The 27,387-nt window shown below is 35.4% G+C and overlaps 1 protein-coding gene across 1 annotated transcript in view; it reads right to left on the reverse strand.

The window, feature by feature from the left end:
* The window catches only part of CHSY3 (chondroitin sulfate synthase 3), a 272,991-nt gene that overhangs the window by 244,313 nt on the left and 1,291 nt on the right, over positions 1–27,387 (reverse strand). Inside the window, exon 2 of the mRNA XM_032156523.1 lies at positions 24,752–25,035. Coding sequence (XP_032012414.1) covers positions 24,752–25,035 — 284 coding nt within the window. The remainder of the gene's footprint in view (positions 1–24,751; positions 25,036–27,387) is intronic.

Consider the following 27,387-nt stretch of genomic DNA (forward strand, 5'->3'; position numbering starts at 1 on the left):
AATGCAATATTCTTTACATTGGATTTTTCCCAACATTAGCAGAGTAATTGCTTGTGTACTTCCAAGGAAAGGGGTTGGACAAGCATGAATCGACACAGCTGTCATGCTGACCAGGCCTCACAACCTGATGCTAATTTCAAAACATTCCTCATGCTGACAGAAATGGCCCTCCTTTCCACAGAATTTTACTTTTAATGGATGGATAATGGATGTTTCTTTGCGGCCATCCAGGCTAACAGAGTTTGCACCGGGTCACTTCTGTGTCTGCATTCAGTTCTAACCTTTGTTTGACGGCTAGTCAGCCATGCCATCCTCCAATCACAGAGGAGGTTATCATGAGACATTTATCTTTATATTCCAGTGCTGCTTTATATATTTGTATCACTCTATGCTACATAAAGCATTTTTTAGATCTGTTATCTCATGTAAGTGCCACAATCTGGGAGGAAAGGTAGGGGATCTATTATCAGTCTTCAGTTCAGAAAAGCAAGGTGATAAACGAGCTAATGTCAGAATTAATATAAAAACCTACATCTCCTCATTCCAGGCCCGTCAACATTCCTTTATTTCTTCTAAAGTTCTCCAGGCCATATGAGCAAGAGTAATCTTATTGGTTAAAATGTTATTATATAAGTCATTTACTGCCTGAAAACAAAGTAAGAGCCTTAGAAATTCTCAATATGCCTTTTTTTTTTTTTAAAAAAAAAAAAAAGACTTTTTTTAAAATGGATATTAGTTAATATTTTAACTCTAATTCAGAATTAGCATAAGAACTTTCTGGAATACATGGAAACATTATTGCATTTAATACACGTAAACTAATACATTGATCAGGAAGATGTCAATCCTAAGAAGTTGATGCTGGACTTTAGTATCCAAAAGTTTTAAACCATTGATTATTATTAATCCTTTGTAGATAATATAGGTGTAATGGGTAAATTTATGTGTCAGTTTAGCTAGTTATGGTGTCCAGTTGTTGGGTCAAAGACAAGTCTAGATGTGGCTGTAAATGTATTTTCAAAGACATAATTAACATTTAAATCAGTGGACTCTGAATAAATCTTATTCTCCATCATATTGTATGTAGGCCTCATCCAATCAATTGAAAGTCTTAAGGGGAAATATAGGTTCCTGAAGAAGAAGAAGGTGGTCTACCTCCAGACTGCCGTTATACTTGCGCCCCAACATCAACTTCTGCTAGAATTTCCCATCTTTCAGCCTGTCCTGCAGATTTTAAACTTGCCAGACCCCACAGCAGTGTGAAACAACTCCTTAAAAAAAAAAAAAAAACTATCAAAGACTCTGATAGCTAACTCTCATATATATAGTTTTATGGTTTACATTATATATGGTTTTATTGTTTATATATAAATATATGGTTTTATTGTTTATGTATATATGGTTTTACTGTTTACATATAAATATATGGTTTTATTTTTTCATACATCCTATTATTTATTTTTCTGTAGAGAACCCTAACTATTAGAGTAGATTAGCTTTATCAATACCACTTCCCAAGATCCATGTCCTTTCTCTTCTTCTGCTATGAAAGCTAGAATGTAAATACTCAATTTATCTGCCTCTCTTGCAGCTACACTTGGTTATATGAAACAATTTAGGGAGAAGTCCACGGGGAGGACTTTCATCCATGCAGAAAAGACAAAATCCATGCCAGGAAACAGTGTTCCCCCTCCCTACCTAAAACTAGAATTAGATACTTAAAAAGTGTCTGAAATCTATATGCATGAGAACAAAAGCCAACACTTGAAGAAAAGGCAGAGTAAAAAGGCAAAAAAGTATGAGACCCTAACAGCATCATTTAGTAATGGCCTACTCACCTATACATCTGGAAAATTGAAAAGCAAAAGCCACTGTGGCCGAGTTTTCTGTTCTCTTTAGTAAAATATATTATTAACTGCCACAATAACTTGTATGAAGTCTTCATACACATCTATTCAAATATCTATAGATCAAATATCTATAGCATTCAGCTGGTAAATATCTCTTTCCTTATAAAAAGGTTAGTAAAATATAATTTTAAGAAAATAGAATATTCAAAGACCAGGTATAACTTATCAAGCACTTAATGATTTCCTTAATTAAAATAATTAAATAATGGCTGTGTTTAATAGGCTCTCATTTAGAGCTATGCTGGAAGAAATAAGCCCTTCCAATCAGCTGAGATCCATGAAACAAGATGAGGATGTCAGTCTGTCCATGGCACAAATGGTCGTAGGACAACACTAACAAATAAGAATGGAGACACATGTGTAGGCCGGATATATTTTTCACAAATATACATGTTTTAAATTATTTTCAAAGCCACACTAAACAGGAGTTATTTTTGGTGCATTATTAAAAATGGCAAAAAAAATATTCAGTTAGCATGACCTTACAACTGTTGCTATAGGCAGACTGTAATAAAATCAGGAGGCTGAGACAAAGGCAATTTAAAACCAACTGAATTGGAAAGACTGAGGTGCACCAGACACAAATTTGCATAAAGCTGTTTCCAAAATAAAATGAAATTAACCTAGTTACCTATGTGTTCCCAGAATTCTAAGATGTTACTTTAATTGGTAGGGTAGAAGAGATGCTCAATCCCCAGCAGTAGGAGAGTATTCTCCTTCATACTTTTCGTGGTCCCTCTGTGGCTGTCATCTCATCTGTAGTCTTCCCATGGCTTTTTGACAACAGCTGAGACTCTTAGGTAGTCACTGATGCAGTCAGCCTTATGGGGGTAGGGTCTCGGGTTTCCTCTTTTGGTTCTGTGACTGCCTCATCTACAGCTTTGATGTAGGTGAAACTAGCCTGACCGTCCTCCCCTCAGGGCATCATGTGCAGCTCACCTTGTTTCCTTCCTTCTCTATGCTTGGAAAGTTTATCTACCTGCTTTTCCAAGTTAAGATCAACTTCATGAAGTCCTCCAGCCAAAACTTCATACCCCGCCAGTGATGCCTCCTTTCAAAAATCTATGGTCCTTATCTATGTATGACTTATCAATGCCACGTTAGCTTCTATGTGACTCATATTCTTACTTGGCTATCTTGTTTCCATAGCTACACTCTTCAAGAAAAATGGTTATGTGGTTAGAATAAGGCATAGCTTTTTTTTTTTTTTTTGAGATAGAGTCTGGCTCTGCCGCTCAGGCTGTAGTGTGCTGGCAAGACCTTGTCTCACTGCAACCTCTGCATCCTGGGTGCAAATGATTCTCTTGCCTCAACCTCCTGAGTAGCTGGGATTACAGGCATGAGCCACCACGTCTGGCTAATTTTTGTATTTTTAGTAGAGATGGGGTTTCACTATGTTGGCCAGGCTGGTCTCAACTCCTGACCTCAGGTGATCTGCCTGCCTCGGCCTTCCAAAGTGCTAAGATTCCATCCATGCTTGCTTAAGCCACCATGCCCGAAGGCACAGAATTTTATACTTGGTAAGTACTTCCAATACATTCATTCAGGTATACTCTGATGTCCTGATATTTTTACTGTATGACTTTACATTTTGTTTAAACTCCAGAAATAGTTGTACCTTTCTAAAGAGATTATCTGGAGCACCATCATTTTCATATTCTATCAACAGCTAAGCATATGGCTAAATTCAACACAAACCTGCCTACTATAGTAACTTTAACAAAAGTGGTAATAACCCCATTTATCCATAGAGATTTTCACAAGCATTTACTAACAATATAAAGAAATGTAAAAGACACTTTTAGAAATTAAAAATTATTAAACACTAATGTTAAAAATTCCTGGAGCAATAAGGATTTCCACAAAGTTGTAGCTAGTTTGTGTTTTTTTTTATTTTTACTATTTAACTATTCCTGAGAAATTTCCACTATGTGTATATATTTTTGAGCAGTAAATGAGAAATCTTCATTCTAACCTACACTAATCACCAGAACAAGGAACATGTTCCGCTACAATGATGAGTTTTCAGAATACAGCCCATCAAGTGAAATTCTAGTGTGATGTGTGTGTCCATGTCCCATGTGCACTTTGTTCCTAAATAGTATAGCTGAAAGAAAAACAATTACATTAAATAAAACTGACAGCCTATATTTTTATTCTTGCCCTGAGGCACAGTAAAAGATACAATTTTCTGTTTCTACCGAAAATGAAAACTTTATTCTTACATAATTTTCCTGTAAACATGCTAAGGACTAGAAGAAATGTAGCAATTTTGATCTCTTTCACTCCTCACAGATCTCTCCTCCAACAACAAAGTGACTCTAGCTCCAACTGTCTAGTAGAGAGAATGCTAAAATGGATGACAGTAGTTCATTCTGGGCCTTTACTGTCTGACCTTTGTCACCTACCTCTTTTCTTTCCCATTTCCTTATATTATATATACTTGACCTTGTCTATTCCAATCTGACACTGTGGTTTTAAAATAAAAATGAAATGCCATTCTTTGAATTCACAAGCAGAATTTCAATGTAACATTGTGAGAAGAATATATAGTCTTTGAGATGAAATAAGCCAGAACTCAAAGCAAGACCCTAACAACTCTCTAGCTGTGTGATCTTGGGCAAGTTATTAAATTTCTCTGAGCCTGCTCCCTCATTTGTGGCATAGGATAAAGGAACTCACTTAATCCCCTTTACAGCTCAGAAAACTGTGTTAAAGCACCCAGTACACAGCTTGCTACATAAAGAATGGTCAATATTGTTTTAGCTACATATTATGCTTATTACTGTCATTATTTTATATACTCATAAATGTTCAAACATCTAGATTATTGCTCATCAGCAGCATAATAAAATACCAGATATTTGAGACTTGTTTAGCATAGTTTTGATTCTATAATGAAAGAAGGTAGAAATTAATAGAACCACACCGAGCTACAGATCGGCATTTAGTTAGGTTATCTATACTGGTTTTTATGCTACAGTAAGTCTTTGTTCCAACTGCCATTTCCTCCACAAGTTACATGATACCTTAAGTGTTAAAATGATGCAGAGACTCACCTAAATTTACTTCAACTGTAGATATAGCATCCAAAAGAAACAAAGCTAATCAAAGCAGCTGTACAAAATGATGCCAGCATTATTTACCAAACTGTTAAATTAAAAAACTTGTTTTTTTTAAAAATAAAAACTATTAGATACAGTTCTAGATTAATTTGGCCAAGCCACGTAAATTCTATTCTACTGAAAAAATGACAAATATGAACTAACAAAAAATTTATTTTCTCCCTCTAATGATCAGTGAAGTTGAGTACTAGAGCCTTTCACAGGGTGGAGAGTGGGGAGAGGGAGGATCAGGAAAGATAACTAATGGATACCAAGCTTAATACCTGGGTGATGAAATAATCTATATAACAAACCCCCATGACACACATTTACCTATGTAACAAACATGCACATCTTGCACATATACTCCCGAACTTAAAAGCTTTAAAAATGTATTTTCATAATTTTCTACTATTCTAAAATTTATGATTAATAACCACATGAATTGGCCAATAAGAATCACATAAAATTATCATTCTTGATTCATTTTTCCTAGGAATTGTGGGGGCTTCAGGTCAACTACATATCCTATAAACTCACACACACACAAAAACTGGAATTTAACACTAACATGGAGAAATGAAAACAAGAAAGGGATTAACCATTCCAATTCTTTAAAAAAAAGTTCCTGTAATGTGTTCAACCACAAATCTTTTGGGAAAAAATAAAATGAAAATACAGTTTCTTTAAAAAAAAATACAAGCATAAATGTTTTACATAACCAGGAATTATCAGTATTATTACTTATTTACAGACGAAACTGATATGTGCCACTATACAATAAAACCTGAGAAACAACGAAATGCATTTTCCTTCAATTATTCACAGACACACTTTACAGTTGTCTGCCAAATTTGATGAACTCAATCTCACTTGTCATCAACTGTTTCAATCAATCCTGCAAACGACATACTTGATGAAATGGATATTTGGTGTAATTCAAATGAAATTTAAGTTTTACAGGCTTGGATATTTTAAGGGTTTTGGGTAGGCTGATTTTTGAATCTATGAACACAGTTTCCTAAACACAAAACTTAGTTCTTGTGACCATTTGTTAAAAATGTCAAAAGTTTTTTTTTAAGAAAAATGTAATCGAAATTCATGTGTCCAAGAATTCCAGAGCAATGTGGTAGTATTTAACAGAAAATGAACCATTTCTAAAATGAATTGAGGCAAAATGAAATCCGCTAATAGCACTGAACAATATGCAGACCAGAAAACAAAGAAATATTAGAGGCATAAAGAACATAAAATGAAAATTTAGTTGAAATCTAAAAAAATTAGAACTTAGTTAAGAAAAAAACAGAATCCTAAAATTTACGTAAATCAGGACCTTATAGGACCTCAAGAAAATATCTACATTTATAGTTTGTTTCAAGTAAGTTTGTTTTATTATTAATACACTATCATTCATTAGGTTGCCTAGGTTTCAACGAAACCAATTTGTGGTACACTGTTAAATGCTCTTTAAATAAAACAACAGATCAATTTCAATAAATTTAAAATTATTTACATACTTGACCAGGTGTTAGACAATCTATATGCAGAAGTTAGTGAATTGAATATATAAATATTATGGTAACAAATATGTATACCAACAAGAGTATTAATCAACTATATGCTTATAACCAATGAAAAAAACACAAAACTGTAAAATATGTCATCAGAAGAGCAAACACTGAATAACAGAAATTATTTGATTATGTAAATCTTTCCATAGAATTTCTAAAGTCAGAAGACATTCTTGCTAAAATTTGATTTACCACAACTGCATAAATCTTTAAGATTACTAAAAAAGAAAGGGAAACCAAAACAAGATGAAGCTCAAATATGAGAAATGCAGAATTTTAAACAACCATAGGGGAATCACATGAATCTTAACATAACCAATTATATGGGTGGAAAATCAATGACATGGATTTATATTTTAAATTAATCCAAGGTTATGCTGCTCTCAGTCTATTTACAGTAGAAGTACCTACAACTCAATTAAGACCCAAAATAAAACTATATGTTCATAAATCTAAACTCCAGTTTCACAAAATAAGACATGTATCTTAAGAGATTTGGCACACCAAACTAAAGACATTTCAGATGGAAACTTTGTTAAATGATTCTGTATTACAAAAATAACCTGTGGGCTTGACAAATAATATCATGTAAATAATCAATAAGTTAGCCATCTAAACTGAATTTTCAAGGGAAATAAAAAGAACTTTGGTTCATGACCAAATAATAATGTGTGATCAAGTTCCATGCTATATGCTTTAATGGCCCCAAATTTGTTTTGTAATCCTAATTCAGAAACTCTCAATGACAGAATATATTGCATTCAAGCTCTGGTAAATCAGATAAAATACACAGAAGCTCAAGTTTACAACTGGAGATTTATTATCCTTTATGTCAATTATCCTCTTACTTGCCATTTAATAATAAAGAATCTCCATAACTGCCCTCACAATCTCATACAGTGAAAAATGCTTTATATAAATGCATATATACACATGCACACACACACATATACACACACATTAGTATAAGAAATATTCAAGAATACCTAAAATGTGTTTTAATATCACAATTTGTACCTTTCAGATCACACTAAGCATTTCTTTTAAAAAATAAAAATGGTGAGCTCATAGAAGCAGAGAGTAGAATGGTGTTTACCAGAGATTGGGGAATGGAAAATTGGGAGAGTTTGATCAAAGGATAGAAAATTACAGTTAGATAAGAGAAATAAGTTCAAGACAGCTATTGTACATTGTGATTATTATAGTTAATAATAATATACTGTATACCTGAAAACAACTAAAATAGTAGATTTTAAATGTTCTCATCACAAAAATATGATGAGTATGTAAGGTAATGCATGCTAATTAGCTTGATTCAGCCATTCCATAATGTATACATATATCAAAACCATGATGTACACCACAGAAATATGCAATTTTTATTTGTCAATAGAAAAATAAAATTTTAAAAAGAAGGTGAAGTTATAAATAAGGCAGATCACTCAGCTGTTTAAAATCTTTCAAGCCTTCCCATTTCTCTTACTAAACTTCTCTTCCGTCATCCAGCTCCTGCCTCTCTGGAACCTTATTCTCGTGTCATTTCTCCCTGAATGTTTATATATCAACCACATTAGCCCATAACCAAGTCTACACACATCTCAGTAAGGCCTTAGTCTGGATAGTCAACTCTTCCCAGGTTCATTCTTATGCTTTACTTCTGGGCTCAAATGTCACCTCTTCCCAGAAGCATTCCCTGGTGAAATAATCTGAAGTGGCCTCTGCATTTAATCTTTCCTGCACAATCTAGCTCATTTCTTCTCAGAGTTTGTGATCATCTATTTGTTTACCTGTTTATTTTATATCTCCCTCCATGAAAATATAAATTCCACAAGGACAGAGAACTCAACTATCCCACCACCCAGCAAAGTATGTCTTTCCCAAGAGATATTCAGTAAATGTAGAATAAACAAATGAGACATATTAAAGAGGGATAATCATTATTTGAGGAATTTGCTCCTCTTTTAAAAATTTTTTTAGTAGTCTAAAAAGGTTGGGAATTTGTGTGTTAATTGGAGGATGCTATGCAGTGCATTTTCCTCTTGCTCTCACAGAAGTACGTGCACTTCTCTTAAAACAATAATTCAGTTGGTAGGAAATGCTAGGCAGCATTAAAGTAAAAAAAAAAAAGAATAAGGATGATATCTAGGTACTGGCATAAGAATAACTACAGAAAGTTAATTCTAATTTTTTTTGTTTGTTTTTTTAGATGGAGTCTCACTCTGTCACCAGGATGGAGTGCAGTGGCATGATCTCGGCTCGCTGCAACCTCTGCCTCCCAGGTTCAAGCAATTCTCGTGCTTCAGCCTCTCAAGCAGCTGGGACTACAGGCGCATACCACCACGCCTCGCTAATGTTTGTATTTTTAGTAGAGACAGGGTTTCATCATGTTGGCCAGGATGGTCTTGGTCTCTTGATCTGGTGATCCGCCCGCCTCGGCCTCCCAAAGTGCCGGGATTACAGGTATGAGCCACTGCGCTTGGCCGTTAATTCTAATTTTAAAAGCATTCAGAACAATGTGAGTAATACGCCACCTCTTGAGATAAACAAAAATTGAGGGTAGAGGAGGTAACGTATGTATCAAGTTGTCTAATGTTTGAGAGAAACTATGGAAATATAAAAAAGAGTGGTTAGTAGGGAGTTGGGGGAAGCTCTCTAGGAAGATAGAGAACAGAAATTGATTTTTCATTATATGTATTTTTATGCTTTTTAGTGTTTGAACCATTTTATATTAGTGATTTAGTTAAAATCAGTAAATAGAATTTAAATTTTATATAATTTTCAAACAAATTACTAAGTTTAATAAATCAAATCTTAAACAAATTAAACTTTTTAATTCTATGGCTGTGATACAATTTCTTTTTAATTTTAAATATTAACTACTTTACTCATGAATATAATTTACTTAAAACAAATGCATTTATGCAGTCTGATAATACTCACAATGGATTTGTACCCCTGCCTGCCTAATCTGGGAAAGTTATTCAGCTAGATGATCCTTACTTTTCTACTACAAAGTTTTCACAAATGGCTGCAAAGCCATACATGATATCTGCCTTCATCTCCCATGTTTTTTCCTCTCTCATCCCCTTTTACTACTGTCCCAAAGTGCCTTCTTCAATTCTAGCTTCCCTTGCCTTCTGCCTAGTTCTTGATCTGCCAATTGTGTTTTCCTGAGGACTTGTCCACCTACTCTTCCCTGCAGAAAAGCTACTCCCTCAGACATCTGCATAGCTTAAATATCATCTTCTCAGTGAGGTCCATCTAACCACCCTATTTAAAACTGCACACCTACCACCCTGCATTCATTTCCCCTGCTTATATTTTGTCTTTCCCATTATAAAATAAGTTACGGATGTTTGTCTATTTTTTTGACTGCTACAACTCCAGCACTTGGAACAGTGCCTGGCATATTAGATGCTAGATAAGTATTTGTTGAGTAAATGAATAATGAATGAAACTCAATGTTCACAAAGCAAAACTGTTTCCTCTTCACCCTCTCCCAATGGCTCAAGCACACCAACCACCTAAGTTTCTTTTTCTTCTCTTATACCCTATCTCTAGGAATATTATTATCATCCAAATCCAAAACCTACGCATCATCTTAAAAATGCCCACATCCCGTTCCTACATCTCTAATCAATCACTAGTTCTGCAAATTCTCTTTCCTCCTTAGCTCTTAAGTCCATCTCCTCACTTCCATTTCCACTATGACTCAAAATTCATCTCTCACTGGATCTGGGGAATAGCTGTCATCATTGTCACAATCTCTAAGAACAAAAACCTCCAATACATCCTTCTATGCTCCAGCCATCAAGAGGTAATCTGATCACGGTGCTCACCTACTCAGAACTCTTCGAAGCTCCCCATTATCTACAGAATTGATTTTCCAACATGACTGCTCATTAGAATCACCGGAAAGATTTTTAACAATACTACGCATGGGCACCGCTCTAGACCGATTATATCACTCCAGGTAATTCTAAGAATAACTGATCATGGCACAACAAAGGAAACAGCTAACAGAGTAAAGAAACAACCTATACAATGGGAGAAAATGATTGTAAACCACATATCTAGTAAGAGATTGATAACCAAAATATATAAGGAATTCAAACAATTCTACAGAAAGAAAACAAATAATATGATTAAGAAATGGGCAAAAGACCTGAACTGACATTTTTGAAAAGACATACAAATGGCTAACAGATACGTGAAAAAAAAAGTTAGACATCACTAATCATCAGGGAAATGTAAATTAAAACAACGAGATATCACCTCATGCCTGTTAGAGTGACTATTATGAAAAGATGAAAAATAACAAGTGCTGGTGAGAATGTAGAGAAAAGGGAATCCTTGTACAGTTTTGGTGGGAATGTAAATTAGAATAGCCATTATCAAAAACAATACGGGGGCTCCCCCCAAAATAAAAATAGAACTACCACATGTTCCGGCATTTTCACTTTGGGGTATATATCCAAAGGAAAATGTTATCAGTACATTGGAGAGATATTTGCACACCCATGTTCGTTACAGCATTACCCACAATAGCCAAGATATGGGATCAACCTAAGTATCCATCAGTGGATGAACGGATAAAGAAAATGTGCTACATGTATGCAACGGACTACTGTTCAGCCATAAACAAGAATGAAATTCCGTCACTTGCAACAACATGGATAGAACAAGAGGGCATTATGTGAAGTGAAATGAGGCAGATACAGAAAGACAAATTTCACATGTTCTCACTCATATGTGGGAATTAAAACAACAACTCATGAAGATGGGGAGTAGAATCATGGTTGCCAGAGGCTGGGGGTGGGTAGAGTGTGTTAAAGTGGGAATGGTTAATGGGTACAAAAATACAGTTAGAGAGAATGAGTAAGATCTAGTATTTGGTAGCATAATGGGGTGACTATAGACGAAAATAGTTTATTGTATATTTTAAAATAACCGTAACAATGACATTGGGATGTTCCTAACACAAAGAAATGATAAAAGGCCTGAGATGACAGATATCTTAATTACCCTGAGTTGATACAGGCATTGTATGCCTGTACCAAAAAATCACATGTACTGTATAAATATATACAACATATACCACACAAATTAAAAATAAAAAATGTTTTAAAGTAAAAACAGAAGAAATTCTCTCATCTGCGACAACATGGATGGAATTGGAGAACATTATGCTAACGTAATAAGCAAGCACAAAAAGACAAATACAGTAGTCCTCCCTAATCCACCATTTCACTTTCTGTGGATGGCTTCAGTTACCTATACTCATCTCTGGTCCAAAAATATTAAATGAAAAATTCTAGAAATAAACAATTTATATGTTTTAAATTGCACACAGTTCTGATAGAGTGATAAAATCTTGAGTCATCTTGTTCCACCCTGCCATAGACATGAGTCATCTCTTTATCTAGTGGATCCCTGCTGTAGATGCTACCTGCCTGGTGGTCACTCCGTAGCCACCTCGCTTCTCTGACTGACTGTCAAGGTATCGTAGTGCTTGTGCTCAAGGCACCATAATGCTTGTGTCAAGGTATCATAGTGCTTGTGCATAGTACATGTTTTACTTAATAATGGCCCCAAAGTGCAAGAGTAGTGATGCTGGCAATTTTGGCATGCCAAAGAGAAGCCACATAATGTCTCCTAGGAGCGAAAAGGTAAAAGTTCTGGACTTAAGAAAAAAAATCGGCTATGCACAATGGTTCATGCCTATAATCTTAACATTTTGGGAAGCCAATGCAGGCAGATCAGTTGAGCTCAGGAGTTGGAGATCAGCCTGGATAACGTGGCAAAACCACGTCACTACAAAAAAATAAAAAAGTTAGATGGGCATGGTTGTGCATGCCTGCGGTCTCAGCTGCTCGGGAGGCTGAAGTTGGAGGATCACCTGAGCTCAGGAAGTCGAGACTGCAGAGGGTCGTGATTGTACCACTGCATTCCAGCCTGTGTGACAGAGTGAAACACAGTCTTAAATAAAAAAGAAAAAAAATCATATGGTGGGGTTGCTAAGGTCTAATGTAAGAATGACACTTCTATCCATGAAATTACAAAGGAGAAAGAAATTAGTGCTGGTTTTAGTGATACACTTCAAACTGTAAAAATTACAACCACAGTGTGTGATAAGTGCTTAGTTATAATAGAAAGGTGTTAAATTTATGGATGGAAGACATGATCAGAAATGGGTTCCAGCTGATGGTAACTGAGTTCAATATTACAGAGAGTTTCGGGCATCCACCAGGGGTCTTGAAACCAATTCCTTGGCTGGGCATGGTAGCTCACACCTGTAATCCCAGCACTTTGAGAGGCCAAGGTGGGTGGATCACCAGATCAGGAGCTCGAGACCAGTCTGGCCAACATGGCAAAATCCTGTCTCTACCAAAAATACAAAAATTAGCCAGACGTAGTGGCGCATGTCTGTAATCTCAGCTACTCAGAGGCTGAGGCAGGAGAATCACTTGAACTTGGGAGGCGGAGGTTGCAGTGAGCCAAGATCGCGCACCAGTGCACTCCAGCCTGGGTGACAGAGTAAGACTCTGTCTCAAAACAAAAAGCAAACAAACAAAAAAAGAAACCTATTCCTTGTGGATTAGTGGGGGACCACTGTACCACATGTCCTCACTTCTATGTGGAATCTAAAGCAAATGAACTCATAGATGCAGAGTAGAATGGTGGTTACCAGGGACTTCAGGTGGGGTAAATAGGGGGATGACAATCAAATATTAAAAAGCCTCAATTAGATAGAAAGAATAAGTTTGTTTTTTTAATTGAATCTGTTGCACAGCATGGTAAATATGGCTAATACTTGAATATTGTACATTTCAACATAACTAAGAGTAAATCTTGACTGTGCTCTTCAGAAAAAAATGTCAAATATTTGAGGTAATGAATAGGTTAATTAGCTTGATTTAATCACTCCACATTGTATAAAAAATCATTACACCACTTTTTACCTTATATATACATATACAACTATAACTTGTTAATATACAAGAAGAATAAAAATGTTTTATTATAGTTATACAAATCAGTGTCGTTGACAGAATGCCAACTGATATGGTTTGGCTATGTCCCCACCCAAATCTCATATTGAATTGTAGCTCCTATAATTCCCACCTGTTGTGGGAGCGGCCCGTGGGAGATAACTGAATCATGGAGGCAGTTTCCCCCATACTGTTCTCATGGTAGTGAATAAGTCTCACCAGATCTGATGGTTTTATATGAGGAAACCCCTTTCATTTGGTTCTCATTCTCTCTCTTGCCTGCTGCTATGTAAGATGTGCCTTTCGCCTTCCGCCATGATTGTGAGGACTCCCCAGCCACGTGGAACTCTGAGTCCATCAAACCTCTTTTTCTTTATAATTTACCCAGTCTCAGGTATCTATCAGCAGTGTCAGAAAAGACTAATACACCAACTATGTCCACTGAGTGCAACTGATTAGTTGACAACACCTTATAGATATTAACAGTTTTCCTACCTTTGCATCTATTTGCACATTTATCCCAGCATTCACTAATACTGATATGTGTAACTGTCTTTGGGTTCTTCTCTGAACATTTGGTAACTTATTATTTCTTTATTAATTGATGAAATAAATAAGACCTTCAATGTGTATATTTTTGCAAGAATCATGATTTTACCTTCTAAAAAATATATTAGCAGAATAAATTAATTTAAAAAAAAAAAGAGAATCACTGATCTACAATGTACGATCTAAACCTTTGAGCATTACATAAAAAGCCTTTCATAATTGGGTTCTAACTACAGCTTTTGGGCCTCACATCTCCCGCCTGTACATATGCTGGAACCAAACACATTATCCAGTGTGCTATTCTTCCACCTTTGCCTGCCCATGCATCCCCACTCAACTGGTATTGCCCCTGTGTTACTTCCAGTTTGGAGGAAGCATTTTCCTGCTCTCCTCAGGCATTTCTTCCCTTAAACTCCTGTGTATCCTGTACTTTCCTCCATCACAGCAGTCACCTATAGCAGTGGGCTCGAAACTATTTGTTGAGAGTGATGGCATAGAATCAAAATTACCCATTTAAGCTTTTAAAAAATCTAAAAAGTTATTATTTAATCACACATGTAGTTCTGACACCTTTTTCCATAAGAGATCAAATTATTTAAGTCAATGTTAAAGCAATCGAGCCATTGTAGACATTCCACTCATAAGAACTCTCTTACTATGTATTACTGAGATGTAATAAGTAAACACAACTATAAACCTTAAGCCTTGTACAGTAAAAACATATCTTTATGAGAATGTTTTAAGATCCACCTTGGATATTTTTTAAGAAAAAGGTAATTAATATATGAACCATGAAAATCAGATCATGAGAAAACATACAGTTGTCAGTGATGGCTTTGTAGCCATTGTCTTAAAGTCCAATGATTAGTTCTTTGGAACAGATGAGTAACAGGCCAGACAAGAACAGAAATGCAGAAGTGTTCATTACTCTCCTGTGATTCCCCAAAGGAAAACAAAGCAAAACTAACTTTTAACAAATAGTTTTAAAATAGACTTGATATTTGAATATGGAAAATTGACAAAACAAATTTACACAGTGGTCGAAACCCTGAAGCCAAATTAGGGTCACCTGAGAAGTTTTAAACACTAGCCATGCTGCAGGCCTCACCTGTAAGAGATTTTGACATAATGGATGAAGGGTGGGGTCCAGCATCAGAATCTTTTCAAAGTCCATTGAAAATTCTGTTGTGCTGCCAGGAACCACTCTGAATAAACACCTTCCCTATTATAGCAAAGCCCACCATACAAAAAGAAACAGCAATGAAAACCTTCCAATCAACATTATCCCACTCCCTTGAGGCGAACAAATAATATAAACATTATAAGCTGGAAAATGGTAATAATAGTTAACCTTTATGCAGAGTTTATTGTGTGGCAAGCATTATTCTAAGGGCTTCTAATACACTGACCTTTTTACGCCTCACAACAGCTCTGTGAAGTTGGCACTATTTCACGCCTTTCTGCTTCTGCAAAAATAGCTAGTAGTTGTAGAATGCTTAACACTGGGAGACATTACTCTGAGTGCTATTTGCATTGACTCGTTTAATCTTCATAACAGCTCTAGGGAGTAAGCACTGTTATTACATACAACAGGCTCTCTGTTGTAATAACATCCACATCCAAAGATATGGAAGGCCTATTGTTCTACACCATTTTATGTAAGAAACTTTAGCATCCATAGATTTTAGTATCTATGGGGGTCTTAGAAACAATGCACCTCAGATATGAGGGCTGACCCATTGTAGATAGATGAGGAAACTAAGGCACAGAGAGGTTAAATAACTTGTGTAAGGCCACACAGCTAGTGAATGGCAAAACTAGAGTAAGAAGCCAGGTAATCTAGTGCTAAACTTAAAATACAAAATCCTAGTTATCTGTGTGATTCAACAGGCATAAAATATATTAATATACAAGAAAATTACTAAAAATGTCTTTATTTTTCTCCTCTTCAAGGGATAGATACATAAATAAAAGAAGAGGCTTACTTAAGAAAACTCAATAATTTGGTCCTAGTTCTGAGAGAAGTAACAAAGTTGGACCCAGCTAGAGATATTTCATGACCTATAATGAAAAAAAAAACAATTTAGAAGGATGTCAGAGATGAGAAATCCAACTCTATATTAGATTTGAAACCAAGAGATCAGTAGGAAGACTGACTCCTCCTCCTTATCCACTCCATGAAGACAAGGAAGGCATGTGTGTTGTTTACTGCTGATAAAAACTGCTCAATAAATACATTTGAGCAAATAAAATCATTTAGCTACATAAGATGTGAAATGATTGAATTCTAAGGCAGAACATTTTCAATTTATTTTAACACCATATTTTTTCATATTTTATGAGATACTCACGTATATTAAATATCCTTACTTCATATAACATTTATTTCTGTACAATAGGATATCAGATTATTAAAATACACTGTTTTAATAAAAATGCTGATTTTTCCATATTTTAATTTTTACATGAAAGTTTTACCTTAAAATTAAACTATTATTATAAAAGCAGACCTTTTAAATAATCATCTCAGTAGCTAGGTGACCACATTTCTAAGCCAAGCTGTTTAGAATTCTCTGAACCTCTTCTGTGCTCCTCAGTTTGAGGGGCCATCCTGTCCTTACCTGGTTGGTTTCCTCCATTTGTGGTTGGTATATTTAATATCTACCCTCCTCTTGATTAGCAAAGCATAACTATAGATCTGCCGTTAATCAACAACACAATAGCCACACTCTGGGTTCTCACCAGAGAATATGCATATCTCAAACTTCCTGTTGGGCAACCTAATATAAAACATTTGAGTGAGACATAACAGCCTTGAAGGGCTCTTTGAAGAGTATTCTAAATTTTAAAATAAAATCAAGCAAGGAACCAAATAGTAGTATACTATGAACATAACTGCATTATCTCTAAGTTGAATTTCTTTTGTAGAATTGCCCTTTTGAGTTGTAGCCCTGGCTTCTATTGAGGAAATTATTAAGGAACATCCAAATTAAACCATGCTACTCTATTTATAGAAGTGGTGCTAAGGATGTGATCTGCTACATCCCTCACAGCTTCCTTCTGTTCTCTGGGGGAGATTTCTCAGGTCTCAGTATCAAAAGAAGTTAGAGTTCTCTTTCATGCCAGGAAAACAGGAACCCAACATGTATTTTTATGGTTTTATCATATTTTCTGCATACTTTTCTCTTATTTCTTCACATTTTAATTTTATTTTACTATAAAGTATCTATGTTAATATTGCACATATTAATTTCTTTCAACCACAACTTTTTGAGACGCAGAAACTCTACAAATAAACAAATAGCTTTGCAATAAAAAATAATGAAACTGAAAGAGATAATGACATGTTCCGATACCACTGACTGTGAAGAATGATTAGCATAGCTTTCAAAATTACAAAGGTTGAGTAAAACTTTTTAAATCTCAAAAAATTAATAAATGCATTTCATTCATCTGTTACTTCCAAAATTGTGCCTGCTTATTTTTTAAACACATGTTATTTTGATTCAGTTAATTCAGAAACTTGTTATACACTTTCTAAGATAGAGTATCTTTAAACACATGTCATGACTCAGACTGATTTATATGTAGTTAAGCCTCAACTAGAATGTTGTTTAATGGTTAGGACAGTATTTAAGAGAACATTAGAATTGTGAAGAACTGCAACTCCTCAATTTTTCAGTTTACTTAGGCTTTCTTGTGGTTCAATAACATCAGATAATGACTCACGTAACTCAGTAAGCTGATTTTGTTTCTAATTTCTATGAATTTTTTTAACTGAAATGCCTGATTAACAACTATACCTGGTGCAAAAATAACATGCTATAATAAAAATTAAATGCAATATAGTTATATAGTAGAATATATTTCTCTGTAATTTCAGCATAAATCACTAGGTAGAAAAGAGACTAAAATAAATGTTTCCCAAAACATAGCTTTTTGGAGACCAAGACAAAGAAAGGGAAAGTAGGAAACTGACCTGGAATTATTTCAGGAAATTAGAATGTTTGTGATCAATTAAAGAGAAAGAATATTCAAAGTTTTTAAATTAATATGAGTATTTTTGTTATCATAGAGCTTATTTCGAATTGCCTGTAGGCATCTTCCAAACTTCACATTTTTCATAAATGTAGTAAATCATATTCTTGGAAAGCATAAATTGTCACAATTTAGGTGATAAGACATCAGTTAGTGATAAAAATGAACTATCTAAGCCTACAACGCTTACCATATCATGCTTCTCCATCAACTCAGAATGCAATTTTATTTTGTATAATGAAGAAAACAGTGTGGAAGAAAAGAAGTTTTACAAAATCAATGCATGATGATTTCATCTGACAAGTGGGATGGGAGTGGGAAGAGTAGGTGTGAGAAGCTTACTGCTTTTAGTAAAGTTAAAAACTAAATTATGACTGAATCAGACCAAGAAAAGATTTTGAAAGACTGAATTTTAAATGAAAGTCCCTGTTTTATACTTTTTCATATATATGAATATGCTTTGGGGGCATAAACATGTTCATGATTGAGTAAAATCAACATCAGAAGAAAGGGAAATTTGGCCGGGCGCGGTGGCTTACGCCTGTAATCCCAGCAATTTGGGAGGCCAAGGCAGGCAGATCACCTGAGGTCGGGAGTTCGAGGCCAGCCTGACCAACATGGAGAAACCCCATCTCTACTAAAAAAAAATACAAAGTTAGCTGGGTGTGGTGATGCATGTCTGTAATCCCAGCTACTAGGGAGGTTGAGGCAGGAGAATCACTTGAACCTGGGACGGGGAGGTTGCGGTGAGCCAAGATTGCACCATTGCACTCCAGCCGGGACGACAAGAGTGAAACTCTGTGTCAAAAAAAAAGGGGAAATTTATATGGAATAGGAAGCTAAGAAGGATGTGCAGCATCCCTGTAAGAATAACATAGATGTTTTAACCTTAAAAATATGTTATTAAGAACTTACTGATAGTTCAGTTTCTTATGGTACAGCTTTCTGACATTACTTACAACCTCAGGAAAACACTTTCAGAACGTATCCTTTTGTGAAATAATGTAATTTCCTAGGGTGTTTACAGACTTTAAGGAACTAAGGAACTAAGATTGAACATAAAACATTCTAGTGTTTTAGACTTTAAGGAGTCTAATGAAAATCTAGTTAGTCTTATGAAATAATTTATAAAACTACAGATAAATATTTTTACCAACATAGAACTCTGCTGTGTTTGAAATAACATTTAATTGAATGAAATAGGTATCTTCTTTGGCTCTATTTTACTGCAAATATTAAAATGATAAATACAAACTATTCTTAAACTGACTCTTAGAAGAAATGTAAAACTCCTTCAAAGGGAGAAGAACAATAATCAGAATTAAAATTATTTTATGATTTGAATATAAGTGATCTTGTTAAAAACAAAATCAGAAAACAAAACTTTCAGTTCTGCTAATACACAAAATGAACATAAATGTATAAATAATTTTTAACAGTGAGAACATTTTTGTTATTTACTAAAAACATATCTATAATAAAATGTAGCTATGTTATATAATATACAATTTTAATGGCCAAATTTGTAACATATTAACTCTTCCATAAAGTATTTAAAATATACCTCTCAGTCTCACTGGAAACTCACTTCATTTTCTATAGAATATGATCATGAAACTTGCAATATATGGATTATCTAGTTCAAAAGATCAAAACTTTTATGCCCGTGTAGGCCAGGCAGGGAAAATAAACGTGAAGGAAGAGTCTTATAAATAATAAGAGGACATGAAGGGAACTGTAGATTGCCTGCCTCTGCTAAAGGTGTCAAAAAACAAAAACAAAAGCTAAAAACCTTAAAATACTCTATGTGCCAAACAATGTTTAAGAGGCATATGCAGCCTCCCAAACTGCCAGATTGCAGCTCTAGAAAAGCAGTAGCCAAGATAGAGCTCAACCAAAAGTGTGATCTTTGCCAGCAGGAGAGGCCAATAAATTCTAACACTTGCAGAGTGAATAGAATAGAATGACTTTTTCATGAGCATGCATGCTTCATTCAGTTAGTAATCTTTGCTTATAAAGTTTGAGGTATAACCCATGAAGTCTGTTGGTTATTAACATCTGCCATATGGCCTTAAAACAAGATGCCTCAATCCCAGGTGGGAAAGGGAGAATCTCAATTTAGACTCTCCAATGATCACAGGCACACAAAGAAACAGTCTGTGTAAGACTCACCCTCAACCAAAGGCCTCTTTATTCTGAACAGGTCAGGCCATGTTGGAGCCCTAACTGTGTGATCTACTGTGGTCTGGATGCACATCCTGTGATCTTTTAAGATATCTGGATTGGCCTACATGAGCACATTAATTTACTAGGAACCTGATGAAAAGCAGTACATATCGAAATACATTTGAAATGTATTTTATCTATCACCAAGGGGAAGGAAATAGAAAAAGTGAGCAGAGAAGACAGAGAAAAAGAGCAAGAGACCAACAAGCAAGACATACTTCCCCAGACCACCTGGGCCTTATTGTGACAAAGGCCGGAAGCTGCAGATCATTACCTCAAAGAGCCGAGGTACACTGGGAGGAGGTTCCCACTGCCTTGAGAGACAAGCCCCTGGGTGCTCATGAGTTGACTGGATAATGAGATACTATTCACTTCCTTCCCTACTGAAGATGCCAGAGAAACTCAAAAAAGGGGGCCATTGTTCTGGCAACTATTTAGAAATCTATACTGTAATTTTTTCCTTATGTAGATCTGTTTGGGATTCTTTATATATGTGTATTAAATAATTTGTTAAGTAATATTTTCCACACAACATCCTCAAATTCAGTTATATATATCTTATACATATTAGGTGCAAAGGCTGAAACAAATATTTGTAATGCATTTTTAAAACAGGTGTCCATATTTCATAGTAAGTTGTTTTTGTTGTTGTTGTTTCTTTGTATGAGACGGAGTCTCGCTGTCTCCCAGGCTGGAGCACAGTGGCGCGATCTCGGTTCACTGCAAGCTCCGCCTCCCAGGTTCATGCTATTCTCCTGCCTCAGTCTCCCAAGTAGCTGGGACTATACGCGCCCTCCACCACGCCCGGCTAATTTTTTGTATTTTTAGTAGAGACGGGGTTTCACCATGTTAACCAGGATGGTCTCGATCTCCTGACCTCATGATCCACCCGCCTCGGCCTCCCAAAGTGCTGGGATTACAGGCGTGAGCCACTGCGCCCGGCCCATTGTACGTTTTACTAATACTGAATTCCTCATATTTCTAAAATACTGCAACATACTGGTTTATTATTCTTTGCCAAAAAAAGCTTAACTCTGAGAATTTATTTTTTATTTTGACCCTTTTGATATAAATGAATCACCCATCCATTACTAATAATTATTAAGTGAAATATATGAGTCCATGTTGTATAATATAGTACGTGATATCTATAACATTAGAACAATAAAAACTAACATCTATTGAAAATTTACTATGTGCCAGACACTACATTAAGGGCTTTACATGGATCATTTCACCTAATCTTTCCTGAAATGTATGAGATAAACACTCTTAAAAAATCTCCACTTTCAGTTGAATTACACAAGACTTACAGAAGTAACTTGCAAAAGACAATTAAACTAGTAAGTGTTAGGATGATGGCTCAAACCCCAGTTCAAATCCCCCTATCACCTTTCTCTCTCTTTCTCTTTTACAATATATTTTTAATAGTATATACAAACACAGAGAAAGTAATTTCAGTTTAGCAGTTAAGAAGAATACTAGAGCTTCATTCCTGGATTTTAAAAAAAATATAACTTATATTCAAGGAAACTATACATTTATACATTTTATTTAATAATTCTTTCAATTCTCTTTTTATAAGATCTGTAAGCATGTTCACCATTTTTAAAAGATGACATTCTATCATGAACATTTCATCTATTCAAACTCAAAAATCATGAACATGCTGCCTTAACAGGACTCTCAACTCTGGAAGAACTTTTGTTAGGAGGATAAACCAAAAAAAAACAAAAGTCCTAAAATTTGTCAAAGGTATAGATAAAGGAAATTTAAAATTTTACGAAAATTCTATCGCAGATAGTGCTTTTAAAAGAACTACGGAAAAAAAAAAGTAATGATCAATTTCATAGCTTTTTTAATGAGCAGATGTAAAATTTCACCTTTACTGAGAATGCCAACCTGGAGTAGAATAGACCAATCTTTCCATATAATATGAACAGTATGATACATGGACACCATTTCCACTGACATAAAATCCAAATTAGAAAGTGAAGTATGGGATCTGTGAATGTTATACCCAGTTCAGCTGTGCCCCAAGTTACATACTTAGATGTCTCATGAAACACGGAACACATTCTAGTATTAAAATTTAGATATAATTTCTTTGTATATGTATCTTCACCAGTTTTGCTAACTTTTTTTTCACATATCTCTTGGTAATAAAATTTACTATCATTTCTCTATGTAAGATTTTGAGATTTTATATTAGAATTAAATCAGTGCCTCCCTTAAATAAATACTGTTTAAATAGCTCCTTTAATGACTGAAATCCCAATACAAAGTAAATTCTATATAATAGCTTAACAAAACATAAAGTCAACAGTACTTATCTAGAAAATATTTTATAATGGTAGGAAAACATGTTGAGATGATTAGTTTAGTTTTATACAGATTCATAAGTCAGTGATGGTCAAGTGTCAGTCTAAATTCAAATGTATTATGAAAAGTTACCGAAAATGTTATATTCACCAGGTTACAGCCTGTAAGACTTGGAATCTCTTCTGTTTGCTGTTACATCAGTTAATAAAAGGATCTAAGATTGCACTTATCTAATAGACAGGGTGCACATCTACAATATAACTTCTCTTCACTTTAACCAGAACAAAGGCCTATATTATAAATAAAATATTAAATCAATTTTTGAGCTCCCAATCTTTGTGCATATCTTAGTCTCTTGAACATGAATGAATGGCACGCTAGGTGAAGACTAGGCCTTCACAGCAGAACCAATGAGAACTTGAAAAGAGGAACATTTAAACACTATCTTGGTTAAAATTTTATATATTATGTTAAGGTAATAAAGTATCATATAAAACACAATAATTTCCCATCTATATTATTAACTACAGATGAGATTTTTTATTTATCCATACAAATATTTTTTTACTTATCCATGCAAAGTAAATATCTGCAAAACAATAACAGTATGTAAACAAAATCAACTGAATATGTTCTCTGTATTGAATATTTTTGTCTTTTACTTTGTTTTATAACAAGGGAAGAAATATTTTATTAAGTTTATTCTAGATTACCGGTCTCTAAACTGTAATGTTTTTACATAAATTTTTATCCTAAAGGGTAGTTGTAGGACAGTTTTTATAAATTACCATTTTATTATCAAAAGAAATTAGCAACATAATCATTTTAAATTTTCATGCCTATTTCAAATGACTGATAAATTTTACTTTCTGTAATGTATAAAATATGTCCCCAAAGTATAAATACCACAAAGTATGAAAGAGAAAGCAAAATTAACTATAGTGAGACTACACTTACAATACAAGAAAAACAAATGCAACTGTGTATTTAGTGACTTCACAGGGAACGTATTTTCATAAAATGTTTCTTCTATACTAAGTGACGTGAAAAATTCGAAAACATAAGCAAAGGAGTTAAGATATAATTTACAAAGCTGTGCACTCGGTAGCTAAACTAATACTAAATTCCAACTACTTGAAAACCACACACTATACTAAAAACAATACGTTATTTCAATGTTAAATAAATTTTTACTAAAATTATCTTTTAGGAAATCTATGTTAAATAAAATGTTATTATATTTCAAAATCAATTTCTGAAGGAAAAAAACTCAAGTATTTCATAAAAATGATCACAGCAATAAATAAATAGCTAAGATTATTTAAATAATGGTTCCTCTTCAGAAAATAGCATAAGAATAGACATAAACAAATTTTAGGGAAACTGTCAAAAATACTAAGCAGCTACTGCACACCATTTAAACTTCTGCTTTTTTCCAGACAACTCATTCCTTTTGTATGCCTAAGGAAATACAGTGATTGGAATTTTGTGAATACATCTACCATAAATGATACACTATTAGTTTGCTTTTCTAATACTTTTAAAAATATGTTAAATTTCCACTGGAAAATATCCAAAGAAACTTCAGATTTTAACCATTTAAAAACAAAGAGATGGCATTACACACCTAACCAAAAAAAAATAAAAATAAAATAAAATAAAAAGGCACAGTAGCAAATGCTAAAGGCTACAGCTGAAGAGAAGAGTAAAATTAAACCTCTTGTTAGAGAAGGGAAATTGATTCACATGTATATAAGCACCAATAAATCAAGCAGGGGAGGATATAAGCATCTTCCAGAGATGTGGCCATAAGTATAGGCCACTGCTTAAAGTTAAGGGGCATGCTAATAACAAAGTCTCAGACAAGCCTGACACCTAATGAGAAAGTTATCTCCCACTCTTGTATCCCTTAAGGGCTGCTACTATCATTTTCAAGTAAATACAGAGACACAGAGAGAATGAATAGAATTGTTGCCCTAAATTATAAAATGGCATGCACATGTACTATGTGAACATTTTCATCACAGCTCAATGCTTACCTCATAAGACCAGACACACTGAGTCCCACCAAAACGGCGAACGCATCTTCCTACTTCCACATCCTCGTGAGTCGTGTACATTTCTCTAAGGCATTCACCAATATGTGGCACCATCCTCCTGAGAACTTCTCGGCTGAAGATCATGCCAGGTCCTCCCATACAGAAGTTTTCCCCAGGCTCCAGTCCCAGCTTTCCAAGCTCTTCAATATTCCCCAGGCCAGTCTGTCCCAGGTAGAGAGGCTTACTGCTGTTTAGTGATCTAAGAAACTCTTCTAATTTATCACCTACAAAAAGAAAGGCAACAATTACTATGTCTCCTTATTTCATAATCACTTATCATGTACAAGGTAAGGGACAGAATCTTCAACATTGTGATTAAAATCCTCAGTCTTACACAACTGAAAAGAAGAAAAAGCCTCTTCCAATATTCTATTATTTTTAAAAGACTAATTCATAGTTATTAGTTAAAACATATTAAAATTGTATCAGCTTCTGGTTAAGGTCACTGAAAAACCATAACAGCTCTGACAATCATCAATTTTCTGTAAAAGGTGAAATAATGACAAGGCAAGTAAAGACAGGTTTCTTAGTACATGTGAAGTAACAAAAAGTTCCCAGGAATATAAAATAATATTAAATCCTGGTATTTAGCATTGTTTTGGCTGACTGTTAATATCTAATAATTATTTTTTACTCACAATTGGTTTAGTTCAGTGTTTTGCCATTAACTAAACTTCAGTCATATACAAACCACACAGTTTTGGAGGGTGTCTGAATCAAACCTGTCTCGAAATTTAATTTGGGAAGGCACCTTTTTAGAAATAAAAAAATGTTTGTCAAAAATTAGTGTAATTGGTTTCACCTGCAGTTTGTAAGTTCAGGAAAAAACGTTTAAAAACAACATTTTGCAGCTAATACACTGGAATAAGTAGAGAGTCACCTCCTTCATATTCCTAGTCAGCATCTTTACTACCATTTTTGATGAGTACAGCATCTGCAGTCATTATCTTGATCCCATGCCTTGCCCCCTGTATCTCAATGAGTTTCAGCTATTATCGGGTTCTTAATTCAAAACACATTTCACTCTTAATAGAAATTGAAATAATATGTCATTTTAATGTTCTGAAGGACAATCTTTCAAAGTATTAAAACAAATGAAAGAAGGAGGTACTGTTAATGCATTTTATAAATTGTGGCGAACTTCTGCCAAGAAACCTTTGTAATTTTGAGACATCCAAGACAAGGAGCTTAAAGTAGAGGAAGCTTTCCTCTTTGAGTCAATCCTAAATATCACTGTTAAACATGTAATGAGACCATTCTTTATTTTGTATCCAATTATCAATATTTTCTATTCCAACCAGCTCTAGAGTGACTTCCCTCCTTCCAATCCAAACCCAAGAAATCTCTAGTTATTATGATTACACTAATTCCTTGTGCCAAAATGCAACAGTTAGGGTTTATTGTTTGGCTTTTTGTTCGTTTTTCTTGTATTATGTGAAAAGTACTATTCGAATCAGGAGAAAGCAATGAGGCTACGAGTAGAGAGGCATAAAATAAGGAAGGGCTGCCCCCCTTTGACCGAGAAGCAAGGAAATGTGGAAAGCACAGAGAAACCTCGTTCAGTACAACCCTGCTGCTTCCCTTGCGTTCCTCCCCATCTCAGCAACTGGCTGGACTGGAAAGATTCCCTTCTCTGACCTAAAGAACTTTGATCCGCTGAGTTTAGGAATTCTCTGTCCAGAGCCGCCCACATTCCGGGAAAAAGACCGCACCTCTTTTAAACTGACAAAAAAGTTTTTTCTTGCTGTGGCTGCCTGTGGTTCTGGGAAGGACTTCCAGCCTCTGCTTATCACCGCGGCCACCAAAATGCACTGGAAAGGAACCAATACTAGTGTGTGCTAGTACAGTCTGCTGTTCCCAGGGGTCTGGCTTATTAGCGGGTGCTTTCCTCTTTTCCCCCACCACCAATTCCTTACAATATGCCCATCCTCTGAGGGTTTTATTGAGGTGTGGCGGGGGGGTGGGGGACGGCTTGGTGGTGAACTGTAGTGGTTGTAAGGAGCAGCGCGCTGGGGCGGTGGGGATGGCCAAGGACTCCCAGTGTGTGGAGAGTTGAGCCAAAGGGACGGCAACACATAGGAAAGGGTCCGGGACAGCGAAGATGATTCCTCAATCTGAGCAGTTCCAGAAGTGCGCTAGATCCAGTTTAAACAAAAGAGCAAGATTCAAAGCCAGAACACTGAATCTCCAGACTGGTTGTAGCCAGCATCCTTCGTCTTCCCTTCCTGCACCAAAGACCACGCCCCTCTGGACCGATTGGGGAAACTACCATCAGCAGGGGCTTTCAGAGGAGGGCAGAGTGGGAATGGCCTTTAGTTTATCTCTAAGGTCCCTTTTCTAACCTCTCCCACACGGGAAAGACTAAGGGACAAGCGCGAGGCGGAACCGAAAACAGCAAGTGAGGAAGGCGAATAAAGCCAGGCAGGTGTGAGGAGGGTCCAGATTGCAGAAGACGAGGAACGGGCTACGAATTGTGGGCGGAGATGCACGGAGTGGGGAGGGCGGATGCACGGGGTGCGGAGGGCGGATGCACGGGATGGGGAGGGCGGGCCACGGCCTGTGGGAGCCCGAAGCAC

The sequence above is a fragment of the Hylobates moloch genome, unplaced genomic scaffold, assembly GCF_009828535.3.
Source record: "Hylobates moloch isolate HMO894 unplaced genomic scaffold, HMol_V3 SCAFFOLD_6, whole genome shotgun sequence".
NCBI classification, from domain to species: Eukaryota; Metazoa; Chordata; class Mammalia; order Primates; family Hylobatidae; genus Hylobates; species Hylobates moloch.